The following is a 27,527-nucleotide window of genomic DNA, read 5'->3' on the forward strand; positions in this document are numbered from 1 at the left end:
GCGGTCTGGGAATCTCAACTCCCCCCTTGTGAGAAGTTACAGACTCGAACCAATTTGTCCCTAACCAAGCAGCAGCTTGTTGGTGTTTTTTTTCCACCCCCCCCGTCTTTCTCCCTCCTATGCAGTGGTCCCTGTGTTTCTTCATCGCCCCCAAGATGTGGAGGCAGAGACTGGACAGGATGTTGTGATCATCTGTGCTGCCCGCGGGGATCCACAGCCCACCATCACCTGGGTCAAAGTAGGAAAACTCATCCTTTCACCATCACCAACAGCATTGTGGCTAATGTCCCAGAGCCAAACCCCTTCCTGGCATCGTTATCTAATGCTGCCACTGTTTCAAATGAGCTTGTGCAGGAAGCCGCATCAAAGGACGTGCAATCAAGTCATAACAGACAAGGATTTTTGATTGTTCAGAACCTAGGCTTTTGTCCTCCAAGTGGCTTTCCTTTTTGCTCCAAGGATGTAACAGGAGCTACCAGCCTCTCCATATATTAGTTGGCCAAGACCCAAAGACGAGGATAGTTCTAATACAGGACAATTTGTTCTTGTTTTCAGGGATTCCCACTGGTGGGAATCAAATGTGCCGCCTAACTTAGTTCTGGATCTGACAAGGCAAACTAAAACACGCAAGGCAATATCAGAGAGCAAAGAGGAGGGTTGGCTGTAGCTGGAAAAGAAAAATGCTTAGTTTTTCATTAGATCAGGAGCCCTTTGGGAGGCACCTTGTCATTCCCCTCTGGCACCACATTGCACTGCAGTCCTGGTTGAGGTCTACAGCATAATATGAAGACTAACCTACCTGAACTCAGCCAGAAGTAGAACAAAACTGCAGAAGAGAGAGTGCGAAACACGCAGTAGCCTGAAAAAAGCGCTCTCAGGCCTATAGTTTTAGACATGAGTGAACCTTGGGAGCCAAGGGAAGTAAGGAAATCTCTGTATTAGTTCAAATAGGAAACAGACCTTCTCTTATAACTGCTTAGGTTTTGCTCTACAGTCGAACTGAGGCACTGCAGTCAAGAATGAGCTTTTTGCATTGTGCGCTGCACAGATAAATGATAGACGGGAATTTCAAGGGTTAAGTGTCCTCGTTAAGATTGCCAAGGATTTTCCAGGCCTATAATGAGTTCGTTGTGGTCAGTCCAGAGTTGCACCATTGCGTGTGAGATGGTAAAGGCCCTTGCAGACCTCTACCCTTGGCTAGAAGACCCCAGGCTCCAAAGAGAAGGGCATCTCCCATTCCCTTGATTGTATTGCAAATGTTACAGTTGTAAACACCTTTGAGATCTACTGAAAAAGGGTTAGAGGGAGGTCCATGTTAGCTACTGAAGGCAAATGGATGCATTGAAAAAGAAAGACTTGCTTCTTCCAGTTAAAGAAAGGCACTTGGAAATGTCACTCGAGAGCACCCTGAAAGCTTCAATCCCAGCAACAAGTCTCAGCTGTAGTTGTTTGGCTTAAAATAATAATGTGGTTACTTTAAGCCTTCCAACTCGTGATTGCTGAATATTTGGGGCTCACGGCACTGTACTCCAGGCCTGTCCCAGGCTGCAGCCTGCTCAGGGAGAAGCTGTTCCTCTCGAGGTTCAGCAATGCCCCAAGTTCTGTGTCTTCAGCTGGGCTCAGTTTCTCTCCGGAGGACAAAGAGGTGAAGAGCGATGAATGAATGAAGTGCGGATGACGACGTGTGAGAGGGGCAGTGGGGAGGATTGCTGTGTGAGTGTGAATAGGGAGGAGATGTGCTTTGGGACGGATAGGGAAAGATAGTGTCCTTTGTTTGGGCTTTTGGATTTCTCTCCCCCTCCTTTGCTACGCTGCACAGAATGATGCTAACATCTGGTGGCTCTGTCGGTTAATCCCAGCTGGGCCTCTGTTTCTTGGATAAGCCCAATATAAAGCTGACGGGATGCTTTCCAAACACTGAAATTTCTTCCTTTTTTAATTTATTTATTTTTTCATGGTGTGCAACGCAGGAGGGCATTCAGATCACAGACAGCGGCAAATTCCACATGAGCCAAGATGGGACACTTTCCATTCGAGACCTGGGGGTGGCTGATCAGGGCAGATATGAATGCATTGCCAGGAATCCCTTTGGGTTCACCTCCAGCACCATGCAGCTGACCATCACGGGTAGAGCATCTCCTTTTCCTCCATGATCTTGTCTTTAGTTTTGAAGTCAGAGAATATATGGGTGCTTGTACACGATATGTAGTATTTACATACACGGGATGAAAAATCACCATGTTGCTAGGTTAGTTGCATGAACAAATGTGTTGATGATTATTTTTTTTCATGGTACATTTTGATTTTTCATGGCAGAGGTGCAAGCTAGGCTGCTGCCTGCTTCTATTAGAGGATAATTCTGTCACCCATAAGAACAGGACTGGGACGAGCTTCCTAGCTTAGACCACTGAATCCAGTCCTTTCCTTTAGCTTGCAGAGGGGTCATTAGGACATAAAGGGCATGTCTACATGAGATGCTAATGGCGCAGTAGACTAATTCTACCGCTCATTAGCATGGCACAAAAAACCTGTGTTTAATGCATAGCGGAATTAGTCTACTGTGCATTAGCATCACTTAAAAAGCATGCACCAGCGCTACTGTGCAGTAGCACTGATTTACACCACATTTAGTTAGTGCCTGTCATTACAGGTACTAAACTAAATGCACCGTAATGACGGCACATATGCACGTGTAGATAAGCCCAAAGAATGGGAGAATGAGAACGATGTTGCCAATAAAATCGCAGTGTTTAAATAATTTCCTTTTTATCCCTAGTCCTTTGCGGGGATTATTCTTTGGGAGAGATTCAGAAAAAATATTATTTCAGTTGGCACAGAGCAGAGCTTGGCCACCAAACCAAAAAAAATAAATCATTTGCTTCCCAAAGCTCTACTCGCATTGAGAGATGCTGTCATCCTGCTCCACAAGGCTTTTCCAAATAACAGTTGATTCTTTCCAATGAACGTTTCTACCAGTTACCTTCTTCCTTAGAAGATCTGTGGAAAGTGATTGCGAGTGCAGAATGAATGCAACTAAAAGGCATTTGCTTGTTTTACTGAAGCACGTATCCATATAACAAAATGTTGGGGGTATCCACCTAAGTCTGAGGGTGTATTCTGCTGTGCTGCGTCTTTCACCTTGCAGCAGTGTGCTTTGCTTTCGTAGCTGTTCTGCAAACTGGGACAAAATGTTTCCCTCGGCTGTTTATGATGGCATGATGAGCTAATTGCAGCATTGTATTTTGTACTGGATCCAGATGGCAAATCCTCTCGAGCTTGGAGTTGTAAAGCAATTTCTGTTAATCGTTGTCTCCCTTTTGGTGTTTAAAAGCTACGGACGTTGGTCGGAGTGGTGACACCTTTGTAGCCTCATCGATCAAGGAAGCTATCAGCAGCGTGGACCATGCTATCAATTCGACACGAACTGAGCTGTTCAGCAAGTAAGTGCACCGGGGGTTAAGGTTGGAGGCACTGAAGCTGGAGTAGATTGAGATAATTAAAACACTGAGTGGAGAGAGCTCAGAAATAATATATTCTCTCACAAAGTGTATAAATAAAAGCTGTGATTCCTTTTGCCAGCTAGAGAGCGTAGGATTAATAGGCTAAAATCCCATAATGAGAGGTCTTCTGAATTTGGGAAGAGTCTTACAAGAAACAGTTTTATTGTCCTGAGCTATTCAAAGAAGAGGCAGAGCAGCCAGGAAAATTGTCTGATCCGCATAATTATTTTATAAATACAATTTACTCAATTCATACTTAATTTTTTTATCTAAACTTTTTCTTGATGGATTTTTTTTTTGACATAATGCTGATTTCACCTAAAAATGGTTGGCATGGAAGATTTTCAGCTTTTTATTTAAAAAAAAAAAAAAAAAGTTTAAAATTCAAACCTTTTCCATTTGCTGTCAGCACTGCAACTAATGTACTGAACCAACACATTAAAAAAATGATACAATGAGGCTGAAATAAATCTATTTTTGTCAACATTGTTCATGGAGGGGAGAAAAATGGACTTCCCTGGCTGGCTTTAATTTGTCAGGAAAACTGGGTCGCTAATATAGGAGCTGTTGGAGATTTATTTCCTGAGCGATGCTAGCCCTGGTGCCTGCAGCATGCTATTACTTGGAGCAAAGTAGTTGTTTAAATCATAGAGAACCACACGTAGCACGTTTTAAATTTCCTACAACAGGCGACCCAAAACTCCCAATGACTTGCTGGCGCTCTTCCGCTACCCCCGGGACCCTTACACCCTCGAGACGGCACGGGCAGGCGAGATCTTCGAAAGGACCTTGCAGCTGATTCAAGACCACGTCCAGCAGGGTTTAATTGTGGATATGAATGTCACAGGTACAGGGAGGTTATTTCTGACCCAGCCTTGGAGCATGGGAAAATTTGCAAGTCAAATCAACCCAATGGTAACAGCAGCAGGGGGTAGAAAGACAGGGGACTGAAAGAACATTTAGAGTGCTTTAAATATTAGTAAGTTGAAAAGTAAGCTGTCCAGGTTTTAATTCAGGGGGGTATTCATTCAGGCCCGTACCTGGGTCACCATCTTCCCTCTGACCTCTAACTATAGACAAGTCATCCCTAGGCCTCATATTTGTGCTGTGAGAGGTCAGAAAAGATGGCTCCACGGCTAATATAGTGGCTGCAGACTTGAGATGCCAGCATTCAAGTCACTCCTCTACTAGAGAGTCCCCAAGTGACCCTGAGGTTGGATATTTCAGCCTGGGTCCCCCTTCCCCAAAACAGTTGGAAGCCAGAGATGCAATTTTGTCTTGTTGACTGTGGGAGTCCTAGCCGCAGACCCCAAGTGGCCCCTTTAGCAGGGTGGGTGATGCCATGGATGAGCTGTAATGCATTTTTGGGGTTGCTTTCTAGGCTACCGGTACAACGACCTGGTCTCGCCGCACTACCTCAACATGATTGCCAACCTGTCTGGCTGCTCTGCCCACCGCCGCACGCCCAACTGCTCCGACATCTGCTTCCACCAGAAGTACAGGACTCACGACGGCTCCTGCAACAACCTCCAGCACCCGATGTGGGGGGCTTCTCTCACCGCCTTCCAGCGTCTCCTCAAGCCGGCCTACCAGAACGGCTTCAACCTTCCCCGGGGCTTCTCGCTGGCCGAGGACTCGAGGGAGCTGCCCCTGCCCCTGCCCCGGCTGGTCTCTACGGCCATGATAGGGACAGACACCATCACCCCCGACGAGCAGTTCACGCACATGCTCATGCAGTGGGGCCAGTTTCTGGACCACGACATGGACCAGACGGTGGCAGCCATCAGCATGTCACGGTTCTCCGACGGGGCACCCTGCAGCGAGGTGTGCACCAACGACCCGCCGTGCTTCTCCATCATGATCCCGGAGAACGACCCCCGGGTGAGGAACGGGCGCTGCATGTTCTTCGTCCGCTCCAGCCCCGTGTGCGGCAGTGGGATGACATCTCTGCTGATGAACTCTGTCTACGCCAGGGAGCAGATTAACCACTTGACCTCTTATATCGACGCCTCCAATGTCTACGGCAGCACGGAGCAGGAGTCTCGAGAGCTGAGGGACCTGAGCAACCCGAAGGGGCTGTTGAAGCAAGGGCGAGTGGTTCCCAGCTCGGGGAAAGCCCTCCTGCCCTTCGCTGTGGGGCCGCCCACGGAGTGCATGCGGGACGAGAACGAGAGCCCCGTGCCGTGCTTCCTGGCGGGGGATCACCGCGCTAACGAGCAGCTGGGCCTCACGGCCATGCACACCCTCTGGTTTCGGGAGCACAACCGCATCGCCACGCAGCTGCTGGCGCTGAATCCCCACTGGGACGGGGACACCGTCTACCACGAAGCGCGCAAGCTGGTGGGCGCCCAGATGCAGCACCTCACCTACGCCCACTGGCTCCCCAAGGTCCTCGGGGAGGCTGGCATGAAGATGCTGGGCGACTACAAAGGCTACAGCCCCAACACCAATGCCGGGATCCTCAACGCTTTCGCCACGGCGGCCTTCCGCTTCGGGCACACCCTGATCAACCCCGTCCTGTATCGCCTGAACGAGTCCTTCCAGCCCATTCGCCAGGGCCACGTCCCCCTCCACAAGGCCTTCTTCTCCCCTTTCAGGATCATGCAGGAAGGGGGCATCGACCCCCTCCTCCGGGGCCTGTTTGGCATCCCGGGGAAGATGCGCGTGCCCTCCGAGCTGCTGAATATGGAGCTGACGGAGAAGCTCTTCTCCATGGCGCACTCCGTCTCGCTCGACCTGGCAGCCATCAACATCCAGCGGGGCAGGGACCACGGCATCCCACCGTACAATGACTTCAGGGTCTTCTGCAACCTCACGTCGGCACAGGAGTTCGAGGACCTCCGGAATGAGATCAAGAACCTGGAAATCCGGGAGAAGCTCAGGAGGTACCATGGCCTGGGCCCCCTGCCCGCCACCCAAAAAGAAGGCATCAAGGCCACTGAGATCAGCATAGTTTCCTCTCTGTCACCGAGTTGCTGTACCACTGGAGGGCAGGGTGATATTCAGAGGATATCACATTCATATCCAGGGTGATATTCAGAGGCCAGGGTGGCATGCATGCTTTAAAAGCCCAAATAGAAAAGGTACCAGGAATTTTCCAAATGAGCACTGTCTGACTCCTCATCCTTTGGTCCTGCACAGAGGACAGCGTTTCTCTATAGGGACCACATTAATCCCCTGGAGACGTTTTCCAAGCAGATTTAAGTTGTCTGTGTCGACTGACATTAGTGAGTCTCAGTTATTTTCCAAATGAATCCATGGGGAACACCCCACAAATGAGCTCCTAACGCCCAGAGTCCAAATTCCTGGTAGGATGAGGAACCCAAGTGAGACTTTTCTCCGCCTTTTTATAACTCTTCACTTTTTTTTTTCCACTTCTTACCCTGCAGCTTATACGGGACGACCAAAAACATTGACCTGTTTCCAGCACTGATGGTAGAAGACCTGGTCCCTGGCACAAGAGTTGGCCCCACGTTGATGTGCCTGTTAACGACGCAGTTCAGGAGACTCCGGGATGGAGATAGGTACCAACCCACGGGGTCGAGCCAAAGCCTTTGGTTTTCTGTCTGTGGAGCCTGGGGGGAGCGGTCCTTGACTTGGTCTCCCGAGTGCCAGGACTCGGTGGTACGGAGGTAGCAGGAGAGAGCGCTCTTCTCCTGTAGTCCGTGTATGCACAGAAGGATCAAGGGCCTACGTCAGGACAGGCCTTTTACCCCTCTCTTATTCAAGGGCTAAACTAAACAGAGCCACCTGGGTACTTTCAGTGCTCTTAAGTTTGTTCATCTGTTTCCAAAATGGAAAAGCTGAAACGTTAGTATTACGTGTGTCCACAGTAGGTGAGCCCTGCTCCCGGCAAAGCTGGCGGTGGTGCCAGCTCCCCATTGCTACCAGCACCCACCGAGTGGATGTGGACAGGTGTGCAAACCAGTCTTAATCTACTGCACTAAGGCTATTCAGTGGCGAGCCAGTTATACTGTCCATCACAGGAACGTGGGGAGGGATTGACTGCAGCAGGCACCATTATGCCCCCAGACTCAATTTCACATGCAACCCAAGCCAAGAATCGAACTCGGGTCCTGAAATGCAGATACTTCATGCCTTAAACTGCAGTGCATTCCCCCAGCCACCCCTTGCGCTGCCCGTTACCCCCAGTCACTCCTTGCATTCATTCTGCTGTAGGTTTTGGTATGAAAACCCTGGCGTCTTCACTCCCGCGCAGCTGACGCAGATCAGGCAGACATCCCTCGCTCGCATCGTCTGCGACAACAGCGATCGCATCCGGCAGCTCCAGAGGGATGTTTTCCAGGTGGCTTCTTACCCCCAAGGCATGGTCAGCTGCGAGGAAATCCCGGCGGTCGATCTCCGCCTGTGGCAGGATTGCTGCGAAGGTGGGAGCTGAGCAGGGGGGGTGCTTGACTGGTGCTTGGGGTCCAGTTAGGATGGCTTCTTCCCACTTAGTGGTTGGCACAGTGAGCCAAAAAATGCCTGCTTTTGCCCACCTCTGGCACGATCGAGGGCTTCTGCAGAGGGCTGGGAGGCGAAGGGTGGGAGGTAGTCCAAGCCGAAAGAACCGAGCCATACGAATGACTTATTTTGCTCCCTTTCCTCCCTCAAGATTGCAGATCCCGAGGCCAGTTCCAGGCTCTTTCTCAGCGATTTCGGGGCAAGAGGTCTCTTGGTTTCAGCTACCCCGAAGAAAACCCCGACAAGCACAAGCCTGCACCCCCCAGGTGTGTTACCTCAGCCCCCCCTTCACCTCATCTCGCAACATTTGGTGCAGGCGATCCTCTGAAATTTGGTGGTCTGTGCTGAGGGCTAGACTTCAGGGATGTTTGCAAAGCTAAATGCAGTAGATCGGCTCCTTTTTGGCTGCCTGCAGTGTCAGAATCAAGTGGCGATGCTGTTCAGGGAACCGTGATATCGTGTGCACTGACTGAGCTGGGTCCAAAGGTTTCTGAAGGCAGTAGAAAAGTTTCCCTTGATTTTAATGGCCATGAGATATCACTGAGAGTAAATGCGAGACTGCGTTTAGTGCTGCTGTTTCCAGGTGCTGTTTTACGGCCATGAACCCAGTGCAGGAAATTGTGAAAAGTCTGGGGGCAGAGCCTCCAAATCCCAGAAGCCGAGGTGCAAAGATGCATTTTTCCTTGCACATGGCATTAGTGTGTGCATTCACTTCAGAGGGAAAACCAGCATTTGCAACTCTGATTCTGGTTAATTGAGACAAATGCAGCAAAACCCATAGATGTTTAGCTGCAACCCTTGATGTTTAAAGCACTGACACTGTCCCTGAATTCTCCTTTTTCTTATTAAAAAAGATGCATGCAATACAAAGCTGGAGGTCGCTGTAATGTGAGAGCAGTTGTTTTGAATATGCACCTGCAAGGGATTTCAGAGGTAATGTTTTTTGTAAGAGTCCCCACTTTCTGTCCCTGGCTACAGCAGTGAGGAGCCTTCCCAGAGCCATTCCCCAAGGGAAAACCTTGAGTCAGTCGTGGCTGAACTAGAACAGACTGTCTCCGTCCTACAGAAACAGGTAAAACGTCATACTGCAATGGGGCTTTTCCACCAACTCACTTTATGGGCTGGTTTAGGTGCCCCGGGAGGATGTCCTGCAGGCTCGGTCATGGCTGATGTGGCTGGCTGGCCCCCCTAGAAAGAGTGACTGACTCTCAGGGAGAGCAAGAAGGTAGAGAGAGGATGGAGGCAGAAGGCTACTGTTGTTTCGGAGCCTTTCCATCCCTCCCATTTCACCAGAAGGCCTCCACAATGGGATTTGTCCTCTGCATCCCATGGTATCGTCTTTCCCTGAGACCCAAAAGTCCAGAGGCACACTCGGGCCCTATGTGGTGGCAGGACTGAAACTTGATCCAGCCTTTATGTCCTCTCCAGAGCAGCCCAAGGTGGGGTTAGTCTTGGAGGGGTGGGTGGTCAGGCACCAGCGCTTTTGGTTTGGTAGCAGGTTTGGTGATTTCCTTGCCCTACTCATTGCAGGTTCATGCATTGGAAGGCCAGCTGCGGTGGCATCAGAGGAATACCACTGCCTACGGATGGCGGACAAAGACCGGAGAGAAATGGAGAAAAAGATGACAAGTTCGCCTGCTCCAAAGAGGTCTGCGGGTGTGTACACCATGCTGGTGGGGGGGTGATCTTGCACTTATACATGCATCAGTGCAAGATTGTAGGTCATGTAGACTTAACTTACCGGTCTACCAAAATGACCCCTAATCTCACAGCCTTTAAAGGATCTCTAGAAAACCCTGGAGAGAGCCCCTGCATGCATCTCCTCCAGACTGCAAACGCATCAGAACCTGGCAAGCAATGTGACAGCATCTAGAAATGGCAGCTAGCCCGTGGACTCCTGCTGCGCCCCGTGCCACAGCAAGACGGCTGGAAGCACAGTGCCACGTGGCCTCCACGTCACTATGTCCATGGGGTAGCCGTGCATGATAGAAAACAGCATGGGGGACCCCCTATTTTGGGGGATCTCACATCCTTAGAGGAGAGAGAAATGTCCTGGCTGGCAGGCAGTACTATGTAAGGCGGGGCACCAGGTCCAACCAGTGAACACATCACAACCAGGGACCCCCAAACTCGAGGCTGGTGCTGCCTGTCCATGACTCCAGGGGCAAAGATGGGCAGGTTGCACTGGGCATCTGGGACCTGCTCTGAGCAGGCAGCAAGTGCTGGGGGAGCCTGCTCAGAAAGGAAGAGGTTTGACATAGCTCAGTGCATTCACAGCAGAGGCTGGATCCGCAGAAGGGGGCTGCTGATAGCAAGGGCGGCAGTGCCGACAGGTCTCTGCCCCGTTGTGCTGGTGCTATACCAGTAACAAAGGTCCTTGCCCTGACCTGTTTGCCATTGAGCCATTCTCGTCCCACCACAGGTAATCTGGGCACTTCTCCTCCTCCCAGCCAACCTGCTCCACTCCACGAAGGATCGGCAACTGCCAGCCAGTGAGAACAAGCTGCTCCACCCGGTCTCACGCCTTCTTCACCACTCCACCCAGGGCACTCAAGCTTCTTGCAGGACCTGATGTTACACTGACTTATTCACAAGGGCTTTTGACCCTCTTAACCCTCTGGGTGCATTCCTCAGCCTCAGGTATGGTGCTCTCCCCAGGTCTGCAAAACCTCCATGCAATGCCCTTGGATGGAAGCAGACCAGCAACCTGCCGCTTTCCCCCAGCAGAGCCCTGGCTCCAAAGGTGGAGACAAGGGAGAACTGCTTTGATGTGTGCTTTCTTCCTACCATGCCCATCCCACCAGCTCTTGCCACAGACATCCCGGGAACACTTCACGTGCACCTTAGCCAGATGCATCAGCAAGGATTTGCAAAATCTGATTTTTGTGTGTACAAGTGTCCTGGCAATCTTTGGCTGAGCAAATGAGACGTTCAGAGTGCAACCAGTTGGGCCTGTTGTTAATGCAAACAGTGATTGGAAAAAAAAAAACCTGGGTCTGTGGAAAATATTTCTACCCTGAGAATGCAATGCCAGAAATAGGAGGGGTTTTGGATTTACCCAGGATCATTTAAATTCTGGTGGCATCTCCCAAACTGAATTGCTGAGTGGGGGAATCTACTGCTTCCAACTCAACGGCCAAAAAACTTGGCTTTGCCCTGGATGGTGAGCTCCAAGCATCTCCCCTTGACATTTTTAATTGGGAGGATATTTTCCATTCACCTTTTTGTCCCGTAATGCCTTTTGTTCAGAGATACATTTACAGTGTAAACACAACGGGACTTGAAGAAAAACCTCAGATAATTAAATGTAATGGCCCTGCTCGTTAATTCACGGGGGCTGTTGTGTTCTGTCAATTAACAGCGAGGAGCATAGAGCACGCTGTGTTTGATGCCTTAATGAATGCGAAGTGGTGTTTGTATTTATTGTTCCCAGGTGCTCTGCAGCTATGCAAGAAATATGTAATCAGCTTTCTAAAATCTTTTCCATGGTGCTGTTATTCTTTAGAGGTGCTTATTAGTGGTGCTACAACTTCTGTCCAGGGGGTGCCCTGACCTCCCCCAAATTGAGGACAGGTTAGTTTTGATGTGTCAAAGAAGCCAGTCGCAGAGGTCAAGAGCATATGCCCGAGTCCTTCACTGCCTCTGGCTCTGTTCCCTCTCCCACCCTGTGTCACAAGGATTGTAACTTCCTACCAAAGCGCTGCTGTTTTTTCTCCTGTCTTAGGGGTGTGAAGGGGATGAAGCAGCCATGAGGTTTCTGTGAGGATGTGGAAATGTTATAGGCAAATAAAATGATGCTAGAAAAAAGTTGTGGTTTCCAACTGTTTCGTGGCATGGGGTTTTGAGCTCTGCGTGTGCACACGTGTGCTCAGAGGTGTGACTGCAAACTCCATGCAGCGTGGCTCCGGTGCATCCCTAAGTGACATCCGTGATCCCCAAGTACAAGCCAAGATCCAGGACTCGATGTGATTGCATACAGACACACACCTGCCACATCCTACTTTTCCTTGTACAGCAGCATGAAATGACTCCAGGGAACACACTTCAGGGTATGGAGCAGACCAGCAATGTCTACTCCCCTTATGATGCCCTCCACAGGGCTGCACTTGCAACCCTCTGCCCTGTGGCATTAGGGAAGGACCTGTCCCTGAAATCCTAATATTTGGGTTGCGCTTGGGGCAGGCAGTTTTACATCGTCAGAAGCTGGGAGTGGGACACGGAAGGGGCCTTGATGCCAAGGTGTGTGATTTCTCTTCCCTAAGCAGTCTCTTTGCATTGGGGTGCCTTTTTGTCTGCCTTCAACCACATTACTCTGGTAATGAATTATAAAACAAAGATCTCAGTGTGATGGACTGAGGTAGCCCCTCAAATAACAGGTAGGAGAAGTATCCTCCCAGCTCAGCAGGAGGGGAAAGGTTGCCCTGAAGCCCTCCAGACTGAAAACTCAGTCTGTTGAGGTGGATGCTCCCCAAAGTGGGAAGTTTCAGACCATTTGTGTCCTGAATTTCTCTTTAGCAGCCACCCTGAGGCTATTTAGATGCCGGAAAAGCAATGCAACATAACTTCCTTTTGGAAAAAAAGTCTATTTTAGACAGATTTGTATCCTCAAATGAGATAAGGGAGGGGGCCGGGAGGCCTGTTCAGTGAGAGGAGGAGGAGGGTGCGATTCCAGAAGGCAGCTCTGAATGACCCACGGAGGCAAAAGATCTCAAGTTGCAACCTGCAGCATAAAAGAAAATCCAGGTCGCTTCCCATCTCAATGCACCCCTGCACGGGGCTTGTCCTCTGCCCTGCTGCTCTGCTGACCTCGGTCACTGTCTCAACTCTACTACGCTGCTGCGAAGGACGCGATCAGCCCAGTGCAAGCCGGAGATTCGCCTACCTGGGGTTTGCTGTAGGTAGGTCCAGGTCACCGATTCCTGCATGCCTATGCATAGCGTCGTGAATGTTTCCCCCCCTTCCCTAAAGATTTTGTCAAACAGCCCTGACGGAAGAAGCGCAGGGCAGCTGTAGCCATCTAGCCAGATGTGGCTTTCTAGCCAGATGTGCTGGCAGAGCCAAGCCTATAACTGCAGCTGGCAAACCCGTTCCACCGGGTTGTCTAGTTTCACTTTCCAGATGAGGAAGCTCAGCACAGACGCGCCTCCCCGGTGCTGAGAAGCAGCACGGCACGCCGTCGGTGCTGATTTGAGAAGAGTGCGAGTAAGGGTCTGCATTAGGAAGGCCAGGAGGGGAGCAAGGTTGGTCCCTGCTTTGGCTTCTGGAGGTGGCTCGGAGGAGCGGCTCTGTGCTGGGACATCGGGGTTGGTGTAACAGGGATGGAGCAGTTTGTCAGGAAGCGCTTGACCTTCCTGGCTTCCTTCTGGAATAAACTCCACCCGAGCTCCGTCCCCGACAACTGCTCTCCGGGGTATTTTGGTCCCGACCTTGTCTCGCTGCAGCCAGACTGGGATCCGGATCCTGCTCTCCCAGCTTCCCCGCTCTTCGTCGCTCTGTACGATTTTGCAGCCAGGAGCACAAACGAGCTGAGCGTGAGCCGAGGAGACAAACTCTGTGTCTACAAAGAAGTGGGCGAGTATGTCTTGGCCCGCAGGCTTTCAGGGGAATCCGTAGGCTACGTGCCTGCTAATTACGTGGCAAAGATCAGCCAAGAAACTCCCTCCCATCAGCTGTAAGTATCTGACCCCCCGCTCTTGAGGGTCTTGAATGGGGAAGGTTTGGTATAAAGTAAAGCAAAAGGCAAGGGATGGGCAATGCACCCACTTCGGCAGTATCTGTAGGCATACAGGTCCCTGCAGCACTTGGGGCACTGGCAGAGGCAAAAGCCGCAGCCTCTTGGGGGGCATCCACAAATACTCGACTTGTCCTTCTGCATGTGCGTCTGTTGTCAGTGGTTGCAGTCCGGTTGTAGGGCTGGGTAAGGACACGCATGTCACGCAGGTGGAGGGCTGGCTGGCCCTGGCCTAGTGCTTGGTCCATGCACAACTTCTACAGTGGTCGCTTAAAGGTGTCAATAGTTTAACCGGGTTAGATATGTCCACACTAGATGTGCTGATGGAAACGTGCCTTGTAGGGGGAAGCAGTGGGAACAGCTACACCAGCACAACACGACATCCTGCAGACACGAATCTTGCATTTGAAGGTGTAGCAGAGCCAACCCTCTGGGTGTTAGATCAGTGTTGTGACTATTGGATGCAGGTTTACTCTTGTGTTGCATAAACCACCAGGGCTGCATCCTGCTCTTCCTCCTCTCCTGAGTGCTTGGATGCAGGGACAGGTGGGGGTTAAAGGTCATGCAGAGAGGCAGGGGAAGCTTGTTGGATACCTAAAGGCAACTTTTGGGTACCGTCCCATCAAGGCCATGCCCCAGCTCAATCTACTTCCGCAGCCTGGGAACAACCCCTTGGTGGGAGGGGATGTGTTGTGCAACTCCCTACACCTGCTGCAGCCACTGTTCGCTCCCTGCCAGGGCTGGGAGCATACTACATGCATGAAGGGAACGGTGAGTTGTGCAAACTTTGTCTAAAGACAGGAGCCCCCATGGCTCCCCATCAACATTATTGCAGCCAGCTTGAATGTTAAAGCATCGACCACCTCCTCCCCAGTGCATGAGTGAGTTTCTTATTCAATAAGGCAACGTTTCTTTGCCCAGTCGGGGAAATCTAGTTCCAACATGTTTTGTAAAGAGCGCCTGAGTTTCTTCCGTTCTGCCTGTATCGCCGCCGTGAGTCAGGACTGGGAGCATATTACACACACAAAGGAAACAGCGAGTTGTGCAAACTCCCACTCCAGCCCCAGGAAAGATCCCATCTCTCATCTACTGTGCCCCTCACCCTCCCATCCAAGCCTCCTTGCTGGATGTGGGATGAGGACAGGAGAAGGAAGGTAGAGGAAAGTCTCCAGCCTGCCCATGAGTTTTCAAAGCTCGGTCCTTTCTCCTTGTCTGAAAATAACTTTCAGTTCCAGCTGGGGCTTTCAGCACAGGGGGGGAGCCAGGGGGAAGGGGTCCACTGAAGGTGGCATCCTCCCTTTCAGTGCCAACGTGGAGGTTGAAGGGGTGTGCTGGCTTAGGAGAAGTGTTGAGGGTTGACTTGGTCCCGACTGTTTGAGAACCGCTGGGCTGGGGAGAAGAGGGCAAATGGAGTAGCCATACAGCAACAGTGACAAGACGTCCGAAGCCAAAAGCCTCTGAATGGGTTACTGCTGGCAAAATAGGTGGTCTGACTAAAGCTACATCTGCTGTTTGCACCCCCACCCAAAGCCCCACGCCACGAGCAAGCGGGGGCTCTACCTGCTGCTCCCTGCAATGCAGCAAGTACGTCAACTTCCGACGTACCCCGACCCACTTTGAAGGACCGGGGTGAAATCCAGGGCGGGCTCTTGGCAAAAGCCCTGGTGCACCGTGCCCATACTGCAAATAGCACAGACGTGAGACGTTGGCCTGGCTGGGTTACGCCGCATCCCCTCCTAGCACGGTCCAGCCGATGCAGTTGGTAACGTAGGATAAAAGCCAGAGCAGCGGAGGACAAGCCTTGGCAAAGTCCCTCATCTAGATTCATTGCTAGGGCTCAGAAACTTAGCAGCTGCTTCGACTAGCCCCAGGTCAGAAATGAGACGTGTTAGTAGTGTGGTAAGAGGAAGCTGAATCAGCCCAGTGTGATCTACCGTGGACTCAGCCTTTGCTGATTCAAACAAGTTCCTCGCTTTCATTTGTCACCAGTTCCTGGTTTTCTTGGTCATCCTAACAAGTGAAGCTGGCAATCCTCTGTGTGGCACAGCGGTGTGGAGGTCCTGCTCCTCCAGTAAAGCTTTGGTTTGCCACTGCAGGCTGTAGGAGCAAATAATTGGGAATACTGCAAGTATCATGCGTCTGCACCCATGAAGCTGGCAGTACAGCGAGGATCTTGGGAGCATGTCAGCATTAGCTGAGATGGCTGAAATCCAGCAATAAAACTCTCCCGGGCCCCAGTGGAAGCAGGGTTTTGCCATCACTGAAAATCCTGGGGCGCTTGCACCCAGACCTGGACACAGGCATGGGTGAACTAAGTGGCTGCCTGGGACCTGGACAGAAAGGGGGCCTAAAAATGAAAAAAAAAATGAAAAAAATTACAATTGCAAAAAAAAAAGTTTGCCAGTCATGTATATGCGCGATATTAAACGTTATCAATTGAAAACGAACTTTTTAAAGACATGGATACCACAGATGTGATAAAGACTTTTGCAACAAAGTCTTGTCTTGCTGGGATCCTGTGACCCCCAGCTGACTTCCTGCCCCGGGGCGGGAGGGCTGGACGCGAAGATCTTCCAAGGTCCCGTCCAGCCCGAATGTCTATGAAATCTATAAAACAAAAAGATCATCATCTTTGGCAAAGGGGGAGTCGATACTAAAAGTTCGCCCAGGGCTGCCGGGAGTCTAGGTATGGCATTGCTTCCACCCTTATGATCGACGTGTCCCAAAGGCAGTTGCATTTCCCTGCACCCCTAGTTGTGCCCTTCCCAGTGGGACCAGGGCACCGAGTGGATCATTAGGTGCCGTGATCCTCTTTCCACTCATTCCTGTTTCCTTAACCACTCAGCAAAATGAATGAGCCCTGCATCTCCAGTCGAGTTAAAAGTGTATAGAAGAAAAAGTGTCAGTTCCAAGTCCCTGCTCTAATCTGGGGCAGGGCAGTGGCTTTGTTGTAGCTTCCTTCAAGCAGAAAGGCATTAAGGAAATAGTTCAACATTAATATGCTGTGATTGCAAATAACAAGAGAAAAAAACAAAACAAGTTGGTCAGCATGCTCTGGGTGCAAAGGTTAGTGCTGGCGTGCAAAGGCAGAGCCACTTGCTGTCACCCAACCTGTAAATCACCTGTCCTGCTGCTTGCAAAGCATGTGCACGGATGCAAAGTGGAGCCAGAAGGAAATATCTGTGTTGTGGGCTGGGATGCAGGGCTCGGAGGCTTGGCTGTCTTCGGGGAAGGTGAGGGATCAGGAAGCCTGGTGGGACTTCTCATTTTTCCAGCTAACTCAAGAGATGCTTCTCCTTGCTTGCCGTCTCTTCCATGGTGTGAGGGACATGGGGAAGGCTGAGAGCACATCCTGTATCCCTGGCTAAGCATTTAGTACACAGTGAGGGGAGCACATTGGAAAGGCAAGTGATGCCACTGAAGCTAGTCCAGAGCACAGCTCTCTGTTAGCTCAGAGCTGAGAGCGACATCAGAAGGCAACACATGCCAATGGGACCGACACCTCCGTGGACTTGTCCAAAGCCGCCAAATCTTGCTTCCAGGCTCCACGGGGCGGTCCTCCTGCTAGGGGCTAGAGCAGCCGGCTGGGCTGGAGTGTGACGTTTGGGGAGACGGGGAGGGAATCGGTTTCAACACAAGCCTGGTGACCCAACCAAGAGCCCTTCTCACACCCACTCATGCAAATATACTCGTGGGCCCTTCTGCCTGTGCTACGTTAAACCCCATTCCTAAGAGGCTTGAGATCATACAACCTCATATAAAGATGCAAACTGGAGGTCTTGCCAAACGGGAATTTGCTGTGTCCTCCCTTCCCCAATATGCAGGGACAGAGGATGTCTTTTCCCTGCTTGCCTTGTGTCTCTAGAGTGGTCGTGGGCAAATGCTGGTCTTGGGTAATCTCTTCTCTGCTAAGGGAAAGGCCCATCTGTGTTGTGGGCATTCAGGCTGCTAAAATCACCAGGGATAGGTTAGGTATTTGCAGGTCTCCTCTTGCCTGTGGCCTGCCCAGCCATGCAGAGTCAGTTTGGCTCATGTGGGATGGACATATTCTGGGGCTTTTCTCCTTCCTTTGCATCGCCCCAGCCCTTGCACCCAGCGACAAGGGCCTGGTGGGAAGGACCGGCCTCGCGCTCTGATCTGCCCCTTTCTCTGTCTTCCAGCTGGTACTTCAGTGGCATCAGTCGACATGAAGCTGAGAGGCTCCTACTCTCGCCGCCCAACGAACACGGCTCCTTCCTCATCCGCGACAGCGAGAGCAGCAAGGGGGAATATTCTCTCTCAGGTAACCACAGGGACTTGGCAACCTGCTGCCTGTTTGCTCTCCATCTGCCCGAAGTCCATTTCTGTCTTCCTCTCTGGCACCCCAGGCATCCCCACCCAACACAGAAGCAACACTTTGGTGAGATCAAGGCCAACTTCTTGGCCAAACTAACCCCATGCTCAATTTAGAGCAGCCTCCAGGCTCTTCTCTTTGACTCGGGTAGTTATATGATCCATCCACGGGGCATCTGGGCCTCGTTGGTCTCAGGACAAGCTTTTGGGAGCAACCGGGCTGTTGTCAAATGTAACTGTCCTGGAAACAAGACTTTTCCATGAGCAGCTGCTGGGCTGAGTAGCATGGGGCATGGGTGAAGAGAAGTCTGTTCAGGTTTTGCCATGTGTTATTGCTCAAAATGAATCCACTTCATCCCTGAAAGCGAGCTGGGAAGCCAGGACAAATGTCACCAAGTGAAATGTGGACCGGGAAGATATCGATCTCTGCAGTACCGTGGGAAAGGAGCATATGCAGCGCTCCTCCAGGGATAGGACTGCGTCATAAGCATTTAAGAGGATTTAGCAACCTTTCCAGAGCAGTGAGCTGCAGGGCTTCATTCCCATGGTTTACTTCCTTGCTGGTCGATTATTCACCAAAAACAAAGGAGTCTTTTACTCCAAGTTATCCAGGTCTGATGCTCATCTCCCTTCCAGTGACCTAAATGTATCGATATTAAAGCCAAAAGGCACCAGTATGATCCAGTCTGATCTCTGCATGATGCTAACCAGAGGATGCTGCACTAACCCGGCACATTTTTGCTTCAACCTAGTAAATCCTCTGTGGGCCCAGAGGATGCTAACCCTGTACCTTTTTGCATCCAACTAGTAAATCCTATATGGGCTCAAGCAAATATAGTTTGCTTGAGGGCTTGATTTATAGGCATGCCCTGTCCTTCATACACCGTTGTAGTGGTGAAGCATCATTGTTATTAAAAATGCGGTTTTCTCATTTAAATTGGAGCACCATCTGCTTCCACCCGTCAGCTTTCCGCCTGCCCTGGTCTGCACAGTTAAATAGCTATCTGCTATTAGAAACTTCTCCCCCCTATGAGGGGATTGTAGATCATGAGCAAATCATCTCATAACCTCCTTTCTTGGAAAAGCTAAACAGATTGAGCTTTGTGAGTCTGGAAATCTGGAGGTCAGAGTTGTACTGGAACGAGCGAGTCCTGAGACAGACCAAGAATCGGCAGCGTCACGGGAGAGGCTGGTCACATAGGTATCTAAACTCCAGTTTCCCTTTTGCCCTTTTATTCCTCTTTGCAGTCCGCAATCAGGCGAAAGTCAGCCATTTCCGAATCTGCAAGTGTCCCGATGGCAGCCTGTACGTTCAAAAAGGTCACGCTTTCCCCAGCATGGAGGAGCTGCTCGCTTTCTACACGGAAAACTGGAAAGTGATACAAAGCCCTTTGGTCAAACCCTGCGTCCGCAAGGTCGGTATCCAGAAAATTAGCAAGTACTAGTTGCCTTCAGCCTTCACCCATCTTAAGCAGGACCCTTGCCATTAGCTCTTTTACCTTGGTAGATCCTGTATTAGGTCTTGTAGGTTTTTCTGTGGTGTGGGACAGATGACTGATTTTCGTGGGGGGGATGGTTTTACCTGTGCGAATCCATGCAAACAGATTCCCGAGAGGAGCCACAGGTAGCCTCCTCTAAAATGAGTTGAAATTTTACTGGTAAAAACTGGCCTTATGTAAGCAAAAAAAAAAAAAAAATGCACAAAGCAGTGGAAAGAGTTCAGGGGAAAAACCTGAGGGAGGTGGGGGAAAAATGAAGGCAAAAAATCTGTTAAAGGAAGTGGAGAAATTCTGAAGAAAAAGAAAGTGAAAGGCATTTTATTTACACTGTTTGCACTCACACCCCCTGTATAATTGTTCAGTCCTGTCCAGCTATATTCTTTATTCAATTAAATGCTGAAAGCATAGCTGCTCTCTTATCCTCCCATCAGCTTCTTTGCTCAAAGGCTCTGGAGTGTTAATTAAAGGGTTACGGAGCTTCACTTGTGTTGGGGCTTTTATCTGGCTTTCCTTTGCTCCATGCTGTAACTGGGTTGCAGAGGTCTTGCTTGCAGGCTGAATTGGCAAGGTCAGTTAAATACACTGGCCTAAGGTGCTGATCCAAAGCCCACTGAAACCCATGGGGATCTTTCCATTAATGATAGCAGGTCATCCAAGTGAAGCAGGCTCCTAGATGAGTGGAGGGACCAAAGGCAAGCAGCCTTGTCTACGTGCTATCTTCTCTCCTGATGAAAAGCAGCACCAGGCCATGTAGCAGAAACCCTGGTTAAATCCAGCCTCTGGATTTAACTTCCTTGCCTAGAAGGCCTTCTGGTGTGTAAGCAAGGGGATTTTCCCAACAGAACCATTTTTGGTCCAAAAATGCCAATCCTTCTGAACTGGCATTTTTGCCAATCCTACAACCTACACCCCTTCTGAATAACTTTCCCCAGGAATGTGTTAATTTTAAACCAAATGTCCTTTCCCCCTTGCTGGAAATGGCCTCTCTTCAAAGTTTGCCATACAATTTTACAATCGTAACGATAAAATTTAAATGAGCATGATCATTACAGTTGCTTCTTTTTATCTTTCAGACACAACCAGTACACCCATTAGGAGCTCACTCACAAATGTTCAAATCACCTAGCCATTCGATAGCTGTTTCGCAATAAATTGTATCCTTCTAGAATATAATTTAATAATCGAGATAATGGTTAAAACTTAATGTTACAAATAATGCAAAGGTCCGCGTGATATAAAGCTAAAATCGGAATCGGGTATTCCGATTGGCCGGAAACAAATTTGTTTTGGAGGTGGAATTTTGTTCCGCAAGAAATCTGGGAAGTCTGACTTTTGGGGTCTGATTTGAACTGCGAGAGTATTTCCAAGCATTGGGAACCCCAGGTTTCAGCCAGCTTTGCTGACAACTGGAGTTTGCAATAGGCCGAGTCCAGGTTCCTTACAAGGCCGGCCGGTCAAGATTTAACGACACGGCTAGGATTAAAGTTATAGGTGCCATGATGTCTCTTGGGCCAGCTGAGGTGCATTCCCCTTGCAGCAGCTTCCCTGCAGTCATACTCCCTGCAAGGCCCAAGTTTCTCCCCCGAGAGACCAGAGCCTCCAAGATGCCTCCAAGCTCTTGTCCATGGGGCACCCCTGGTACCCAGGTGTGTCCCACTTGAACCAGGAAAGCTTCCCAGGGCACATTTGGGAACCAGAGGTGAGGACAAAGTTGAGGAGAAGCAGCACAGAGACCTGCCATTGGAAGTAGCCTGTGGGTATGAGACTGTGTTGGCCACTAGCATGGTGTTGAGCCTACCCTTTTATGCACGGCCAGCAGCCTGCCCAGCCCGACACCCCAGGCTGCCCTGGGTCTCAGAGCTGCCTCTTCCAGGATAGTTGGCTGGCACAGGTCTGAAATTAAGTGTTGTTCTCTGTGCCTGCACATTTGATAGACACCCCGCGAAAAGGATGAGTGGGAACGGCCCCGGTCAGAATTCACCCTCAGGAAGAAGCTGGGAGAAGGAAACTTCGGTGAGGTGTGGGAAGGTCTGTGGAGGAACACAGTGCCAGTAGCCATCAAAATCATCAAGCAAGGTACGTGGAAAGGGAGGCCGAGAACTTTTCACCTTGTTCCCTCTTGCCCCTGATGCGGTGTTGTGACAATTTCTTCCCTCTGATTCCCTTCCCCTTGGTCCCCCATGATGCAAAATGAGGGTTGAAGGGACCTCAGGGGGTCACATCTAGTCCAACTCCCTGCTCCAAGCAGAACCAGCCCCAACTACATCATCCCAGCCAAGGCTTTGTTGAGCCAGGCCTTAAAAACCTCCAAGGATGGGGATGCAACCACCTCTCTAGGTAACCCCTTCCAGTGCTTCACCACCCTCCTAGAGACAGTTTTTCCCAATATCCAACCTACACCTCCACTGCTGCAACTGGAGCCCATTGCTCCTTGTCCTGTCATCTGCCACCCCTGAGAGCAGTCCAGCTCCATCCTTTTTGAGACCACCCTTCAAGTAGCCACAACCTTCTTGTGTCAGAAAGAATAGCCTATTTGGAGATAGGACCTCATGCCTGGTGTAAGGAAACCCTTGACATGCCCACATGCCAGTGAGGTGTGTGAAGAAGCAGGTGTGTCCTATGCAGCTGTTGCCTTTATAACACAACTTTTCTTCCACCCTGTTGGGCTGGTGGCCTTATCTTGAGGCATTGAGCTCCCAGCCCACTTGGTCCCTACCTGAGACAGCCATCTCAGTCTGAAAAGATCAATCTCCATAGTAGGCTCAGGGTGATTGAGGGTGGGTGAGAGAGTGTGAGCCTGGTAAGCTAGAGGATTGAGCTGGGGGGAAGGTGCATAGCCAGGAAAACAGGTTTCTATTCCAATGTGCAGAAGCCCATGATGGAAATGGCAAGGCTGGACTCTGAGAGGAGAGTATTACTCACCTTGGGGGTACCATCTTGTTTCTCAACAGCTGACATGAAGGCAGAAGATTTCACGAAAGAGATTCAGAATCTGAAGAGCCTGAAGCACGAGAAGCTGATCCAGCTCCATGCCGTCTGCTCCCGGGGCGAGCCGGTCTTCATCATCACCGAGCTCATGAAGAAAGGCAACCTGCAGACCTACCTCAACAGTCAGTACCACCCTGCCCTTTCCACTGTGCACCAAGAGGGCAGGCAGCGAGCTTGCCGCTGGATAGCCATGCTCAGGCTTGGTCAAGCTGCCTTTGCTGCTCAAGGATGACCTGCTAGGACTGCAAGGTCTCCGCCTTGGTCAGATTCAGCAGATCAGCTGTAGTGCAAAGGGAGGGCAAGCCAAACTCCGCTGTCAGACACAGGTGCAAAGGCCCTGCAATCAATGGGGCAGGTCCATGGTTGCACCAGTGTGAAAGACACCAAGCTGTAACTCTGGGCACAGACAGAAGTGCCATTTGTCACATGATCGGCCTCTTGAAAGGGCTCTACAGCCATGCCCTTGCAGAAGCGCACAACCATAAAGTGCTTTAAAAGTCCCTGATTGTGTGGCAAATTAACCCTTGTCATGTCTATGCATGTCTTTGGGATCTGGATAACTCCCTTGTTCATGCACAAGGTTTGGTTTTGTTTTGTTTTCTTAATCGATATATTAGGCTGGAACATTGTAAGCCTTGATGGGTCAGTATAAAGGTACTTGGTATCAGTCTAGTTTGTCTCCTCTTGGATGAGAACCGGCTAAGATATCTTTTTCACCAGTACCATTTTGACTGTGCTGGTATAATGAAAGGGGTACAACTATTACGTATCATTAAGCACCATGAAGACACCTGTAGTTTGAGCTCCTAGCTTTGCTTGGAGCACATCTCTAAAAGGTGTTCACATATTCGAGCAATCTGACTGGCAAAGCACTTTGGGCACTGCTTCATGGTTAGCTACATAGCTTGTGGTGGTGGGTTTAGCTGGACCTTGAGAGCAGGTTGTCTCTAACACACATGCATGCACACATTGTCCAAGAGACGTGTTTTTTTGGTTTACTCCAATAGATGTGTACAAGATCAGCATCCAATCCCCAAACCGCCCCTTAATTAGGTCTCAGACTTTCATTCATGTGTGAAACTGGTAAAAGGGCAAGTCTCCTCCCATCATCGTGACTCATCAGCAATGAAACAGCTCAATGAGGAACGTGCGGGTGGTATTGACTTCTCTCAGTCTTTCTTTTCAGTCTCCCAAGCAGTAAACAGCCCTTGAGGGAAACGAGTCCAACAACTTCTAACCAGAACTTGCTCTTCCACTGCTCACGCCCCCCTGCACTGAGTCACTTGACCTCATTTTGGGCTCTGTCTCCAGCTGGGCTTTATTATCCCAACAGCAGAAACTCCTACGTAAAAGGATCGGTTTAGAAATGCAGCTGGGAGGCAGGTGTCAACTGATCAAGAATTACTTGACACAAATCATCTTCCTTTTTTGCAACACACATCCTCTTCCCACTCTGAACTGCCCTCCCATTCCAGTCCTGGAGATTATGCAGGTGTTTAAAGCTGGAGTGATGGCATACGTGCTTTGCAAAATTTCAGTTCTCAAAGGTTTGGTGGGATCAGTCTCAAACAAAATGATCTTTGTCCATCAAACTTTGGCTCAACAGGTCTGGAAGGGAAATCCCTGAGCACCCTCCACTTGCTTGATATGGCTTGCCAGGTTGCTGATGGGATGACGTACCTTGAAGAAAAGCACATCGTCCACAGGGACTTGGCAGCTAGGAACATCCTCGTGGGAGATGACCTCACTTGCAAAATCGCAGACTTTGGCCTCGCCAGGCTTCTCAAAGTTGGTCTATTGGGAGGCACTGCCCCATTTCCCTCATTCATTTCTGCATCCCTTTCCCAACCCCAAATTGCTCCCTTGCATGTCTTTCAAAGTGCCTTTGAATTGCCTTGGCAGCTCCACCTCTCCCCACCATGTCAAGGCTCCTGCCTCCTTTCTCAGTCTCCCTAAAAATATGTGAAACCCAAACACCCAAGTTTAAACCTCTCCCTATTTAGAGGAAGATACTGAATTGTGTCTTCCAGTTATGACTGGTACCAGGGTATCTGCTCACCACCACCTGGTCACCTCAGATCAGTGTTGGTGGAGGAATCCAGATGGCTTGGCCCTCTACCCCTCACCTTGCTTTGCTTTTGAATAGAGGGGGCATATTGAGTTGGTGTCACCTCAACTCAAGCCCTGTCCCGGTTGTTTTCCAGGATGATATTTATTCCACCAGCGGCAGCACCAAAATCCCAGTGAAGTGGACAGCCCCAGAAGCAGCCAACTACCGCACCTACTCACTGAAGTCGGACATTTGGTCCTACGGCATCTTGCTGTATGAGGTCTTCACCTATGGCCAGACACCGTATGAAGGTATGGCTCCATCGTCCTGTCTCCCCAGCATCTGGCTGTCCCTTGATTGTGTCCCCCCCTTCATGCCAAGCTGTTCTCCTCTCTCCTTCCCACGCTGCTCGCGTCCAGCAGACATCACTGATGGGATTCATCATGTGCCCCTTAGCACCCATCAGTGCTGCCAGGAAAGGAAGCTTTCAGCCTACCCCTAGAGAAGATGCTACTCAGCCTGGAGATGTTAAAAGCAAGTTGCTTAAGGCAGGTTTCATATCTGCATGAGATGCATTGGAAAGAAGATCCGGCGGTGAAGGAGGAGCTGCTAGATCCTTTATATAGCACGTGTTTGGGACTATATTTAGTCTAGGGAAGAGAAAATTGAGAGGGATTTGACTTGCAAAGTCTTCAAAGAGCATGTGGACCAATTCTGCTATGTCTACCTGAGATGGGACAAGAAGCTGTGGTATTCAGTTGCAGTGATATTAGGTCTGAGGAAGTATTTCCTAACTCACAGGCTGGCTAAGCCATGGGACAAATGGTGTAGAGAGGTATGAACTTTTTCTTTCCTTCAAGTTCAGGTGAGATAAACATTCATCTGAGATGGGTTAGACTGAGAAGCTCCTGCCTTGAGCAAGGCATCAGACTAGGTGCCCTCCTCAGCTCCTGTCTGGCCATCTCTACCTGATTTGGGGAGCAAACCTGATGTGCAGGTGGCGATTTGGGAGCCCCCGCTTGCACAGAAGGGTCCCTGGGCATTGCTTGTTTTTGTTCCCTTGCAGGAATGTCGAACCAAGAAACCATCCAGCAGATCACCAGAGGCTACCGCCTGCCCCGGCCCAGCATGTGCCCTTCGGAGATCTACCTCGTCATGCTGGAGTGCTGGAAAGGGAACGCCGAGGAGCGTCCCACCTTCTTCGCTTTGAGGGAGAAGCTCAACTCCATTTACAGCCGGGTCTACAAACTGTTCTCCTGATGGAAACTGGCCTACGTTGCCCCATGACAGTTAGCCCGAGTGACCTCCCCATGCTCGCTGCATGCAGCAGGACTTGCTGCAGGGCTTCACTCCAAAAGGCCTCTGGAGCAGAGCTGGAAACGCACCAGGGCTTCTCCTTGGGAGGCCCAGGAGAGAGCATTGACTGTTGGAAGAGATCAGCTCTGGGGATGTTGTCTGGCTGCATCCCAGAGAGCAGAAGGACTCTTCCTTGTAGATACTGTACAGCAAAGACGTCAGCCTGGGCGTGACACGTCCCAACTTAGAAACAGTCGGTTTGCCTTGTATAAACTAGTGGCTGATGCTAATTTATTTGCCGTGTGCATCCAACGTATCTATCAATAAATGTGCGTCCGACCATCCATCCTCCTGCAGCTGGGGTCATTCTTCAGCCTATACATTAGTACCCATGCACGTCTATACCCAGGACAGCCACAGACCCGTGACTGGCCATGTTGTAGTTGAGTACAGTTTTGCCGTGCTTCTCGCGGGCATGGCTGTGGTTTGCAGACATCTAACATCAGGGAAGCAGTTTGGCGGCTCAATCAGCTACAGGCCTGAAACTTGGTGATGTCTAAACCCAGCCGGCCTTTGGGATCTGCTCATCAATCATTCCTGGAAGCAGCGGTTTTCCTTCCTCCTGCCAGCGCATGTTCAACCCTTGCCTGGCGAGTGCCCTGTTTAGCCTGCAAGCTCTTTCGAGCAGACGCTTGCTTTCTAGGTGGTTTTTGCCAAACACTCATTAACCCCATCTTCAAAACAACAATCCATCATCGTCGCTAGCTCCTAGAAGGAAAGGAGAGCTGAGCTCAATCTCCCTGTCGTTAGCTCCATCTAAAGGCAGTCTTAAGCAGGACAGTCCTTGTATTCACGTTTCTGTTGCAAAAGGGTCCCTGTACATTTTTTTACCTCTTCAAATACATAAACTTGCCCAAAAAATCCTCCCGTTCTTCATCAGAGTACAAGAGGATGGACTGTGAAGTGGCTGGTAAATCCTCAAGGCAGCGTAGGAAATAGGCCTCTCCAGTATAAAGGAAAGAAAATGCCTCTATCCCATAACAAGCGTGCCTGAGTATCTTGCGGTCTAGTCTTTTGTGCATTTTTAATCCCAGGTGAGGCAGGGGGGAGCTATTGTCCCCACATTATAGGTAGTGTCCCTGTGTCTCAGTGACTAAAGGGGCAGGGTTTTACATTTAGCTGGGCATCCCAGGAGGCAGAGAGGTGTCCAGTGGGGTGGTCAGAGGCACCTGGACATCTGGTTGACATGAAAGGCTTATGCAGATTTCAATCAGGCCCATCTGCATTTTTGTCCACCTAGATATGTTGGAAACTCAGGCCCCGTGTATCCTTCCCAAGCCCATGGGTGTGATGTGGAAGGGAGATCTCTCACAGCTGGGCCTAGCGTGCTGTCTGCTGGGCCACAAGCAATTATGCCCCTTTCTGTACCATTATGCACCTTTCTATATGTCTATGCCCACCACCATCATGCCCCTTTCTATACATCTATGTCCACCACCATTATGCCCCTTTCTATGGCACAAAAGAGAAATAAATCAGAAGATCCCCTGCCCTGATCCATTCACCCGTGGTGTGCACAAGTGAAAGGGAGGACAACCACAGAGCAAAAGCCTGGGGGAGCGAGTGGAGCCTGGATGCAGGCCCCTGATACTGCTCACTTGCTGGAA

At 50.3% G+C, this 27,527-nt stretch overlaps 2 protein-coding genes across 4 annotated transcripts in view; both read left to right on the forward strand.

Moving 5' to 3' along the window:
• LOC109292585 (peroxidasin-like) overlaps positions 1–11,445 on the forward strand; it is a 75,465-nt gene extending 64,020 nt beyond the window's left edge. Inside the window, exons 14-24 of one of the 3 annotated variants that reach the window (XM_019510100.1) lie at positions 126–238; positions 1,971–2,127; positions 3,332–3,440; positions 4,190–4,347; positions 4,882–6,385; positions 6,890–7,024; positions 7,680–7,888; positions 8,116–8,230; positions 8,943–9,036; positions 9,495–9,620; positions 10,387–11,445. In XM_019510100.1, coding sequence (XP_019365645.1) covers positions 126–238; positions 1,971–2,127; positions 3,332–3,440; positions 4,190–4,347; positions 4,882–6,385; positions 6,890–7,024; positions 7,680–7,888; positions 8,116–8,230; positions 8,943–9,036; positions 9,495–9,590 — 2,690 coding nt within the window. In that variant the 3' untranslated portion in view covers positions 9,591–9,620; positions 10,387–11,445. The remainder of the gene's footprint in view (positions 1–125; positions 239–1,970; positions 2,128–3,331; positions 3,441–4,189; positions 4,348–4,881; positions 6,386–6,889; positions 7,025–7,679; positions 7,889–8,115; positions 8,231–8,942; positions 9,037–9,494; positions 9,621–10,386) is intronic. The other 2 variants (XM_019510099.1, XM_019510101.1) reach the window with 2 other exon arrangements.
• A 1,559-nt stretch (positions 11,446–13,004) lies between these two features.
• Positions 13,005–26,196, forward strand: SRMS (src-related kinase lacking C-terminal regulatory tyrosine and N-terminal myristylation sites). Its single transcript, XM_019510102.1, has 8 exons — positions 13,005–13,635; positions 17,856–17,977; positions 19,276–19,442; positions 21,461–21,602; positions 22,478–22,636; positions 24,121–24,302; positions 24,719–24,875; positions 25,631–26,196. The coding sequence occupies exons 1-8, from the start codon at positions 13,283–13,285 to the stop codon at positions 25,822–25,824; spliced, it is 1,476 nt and encodes a 491-aa protein (XP_019365647.1). The 5' UTR covers positions 13,005–13,282; the 3' UTR covers positions 25,825–26,196.
• Positions 26,197–27,527: the final 1,331 nt, after the last annotated feature.

Source organism: Gavialis gangeticus, unplaced genomic scaffold (assembly GCF_001723915.1).
Source record: "Gavialis gangeticus isolate Ggan-Ray unplaced genomic scaffold, GavGan_comp1, whole genome shotgun sequence".
NCBI lineage: Eukaryota > Metazoa > Chordata > Crocodylia > Gavialidae > Gavialis > Gavialis gangeticus.

What these genes read in the sequence shown, in the direction of transcription:
- SRMS (XM_019510102.1), top strand. Translation starts at nt 13,283, where the DNA reads ATGGAGCAGTTTGTCAGGAAGCGCTTGACCTTCCTGGCTTCCTTCTGG. An exon ending in TCAAACCCTGCGTCCGCAAG is followed by an intron (nt 19,443 to 21,460) that starts GTCGGTATCCAG and finishes CACATTTGATAG; the next exon opens with ACACCCCGCGAAAAGGATGA. An exon ending in CCTGCAGACCTACCTCAACA is followed by an intron (nt 22,637 to 24,120) that starts GTCAGTACCACC and finishes TTGGCTCAACAG; the next exon opens with GTCTGGAAGGGAAATCCCTG.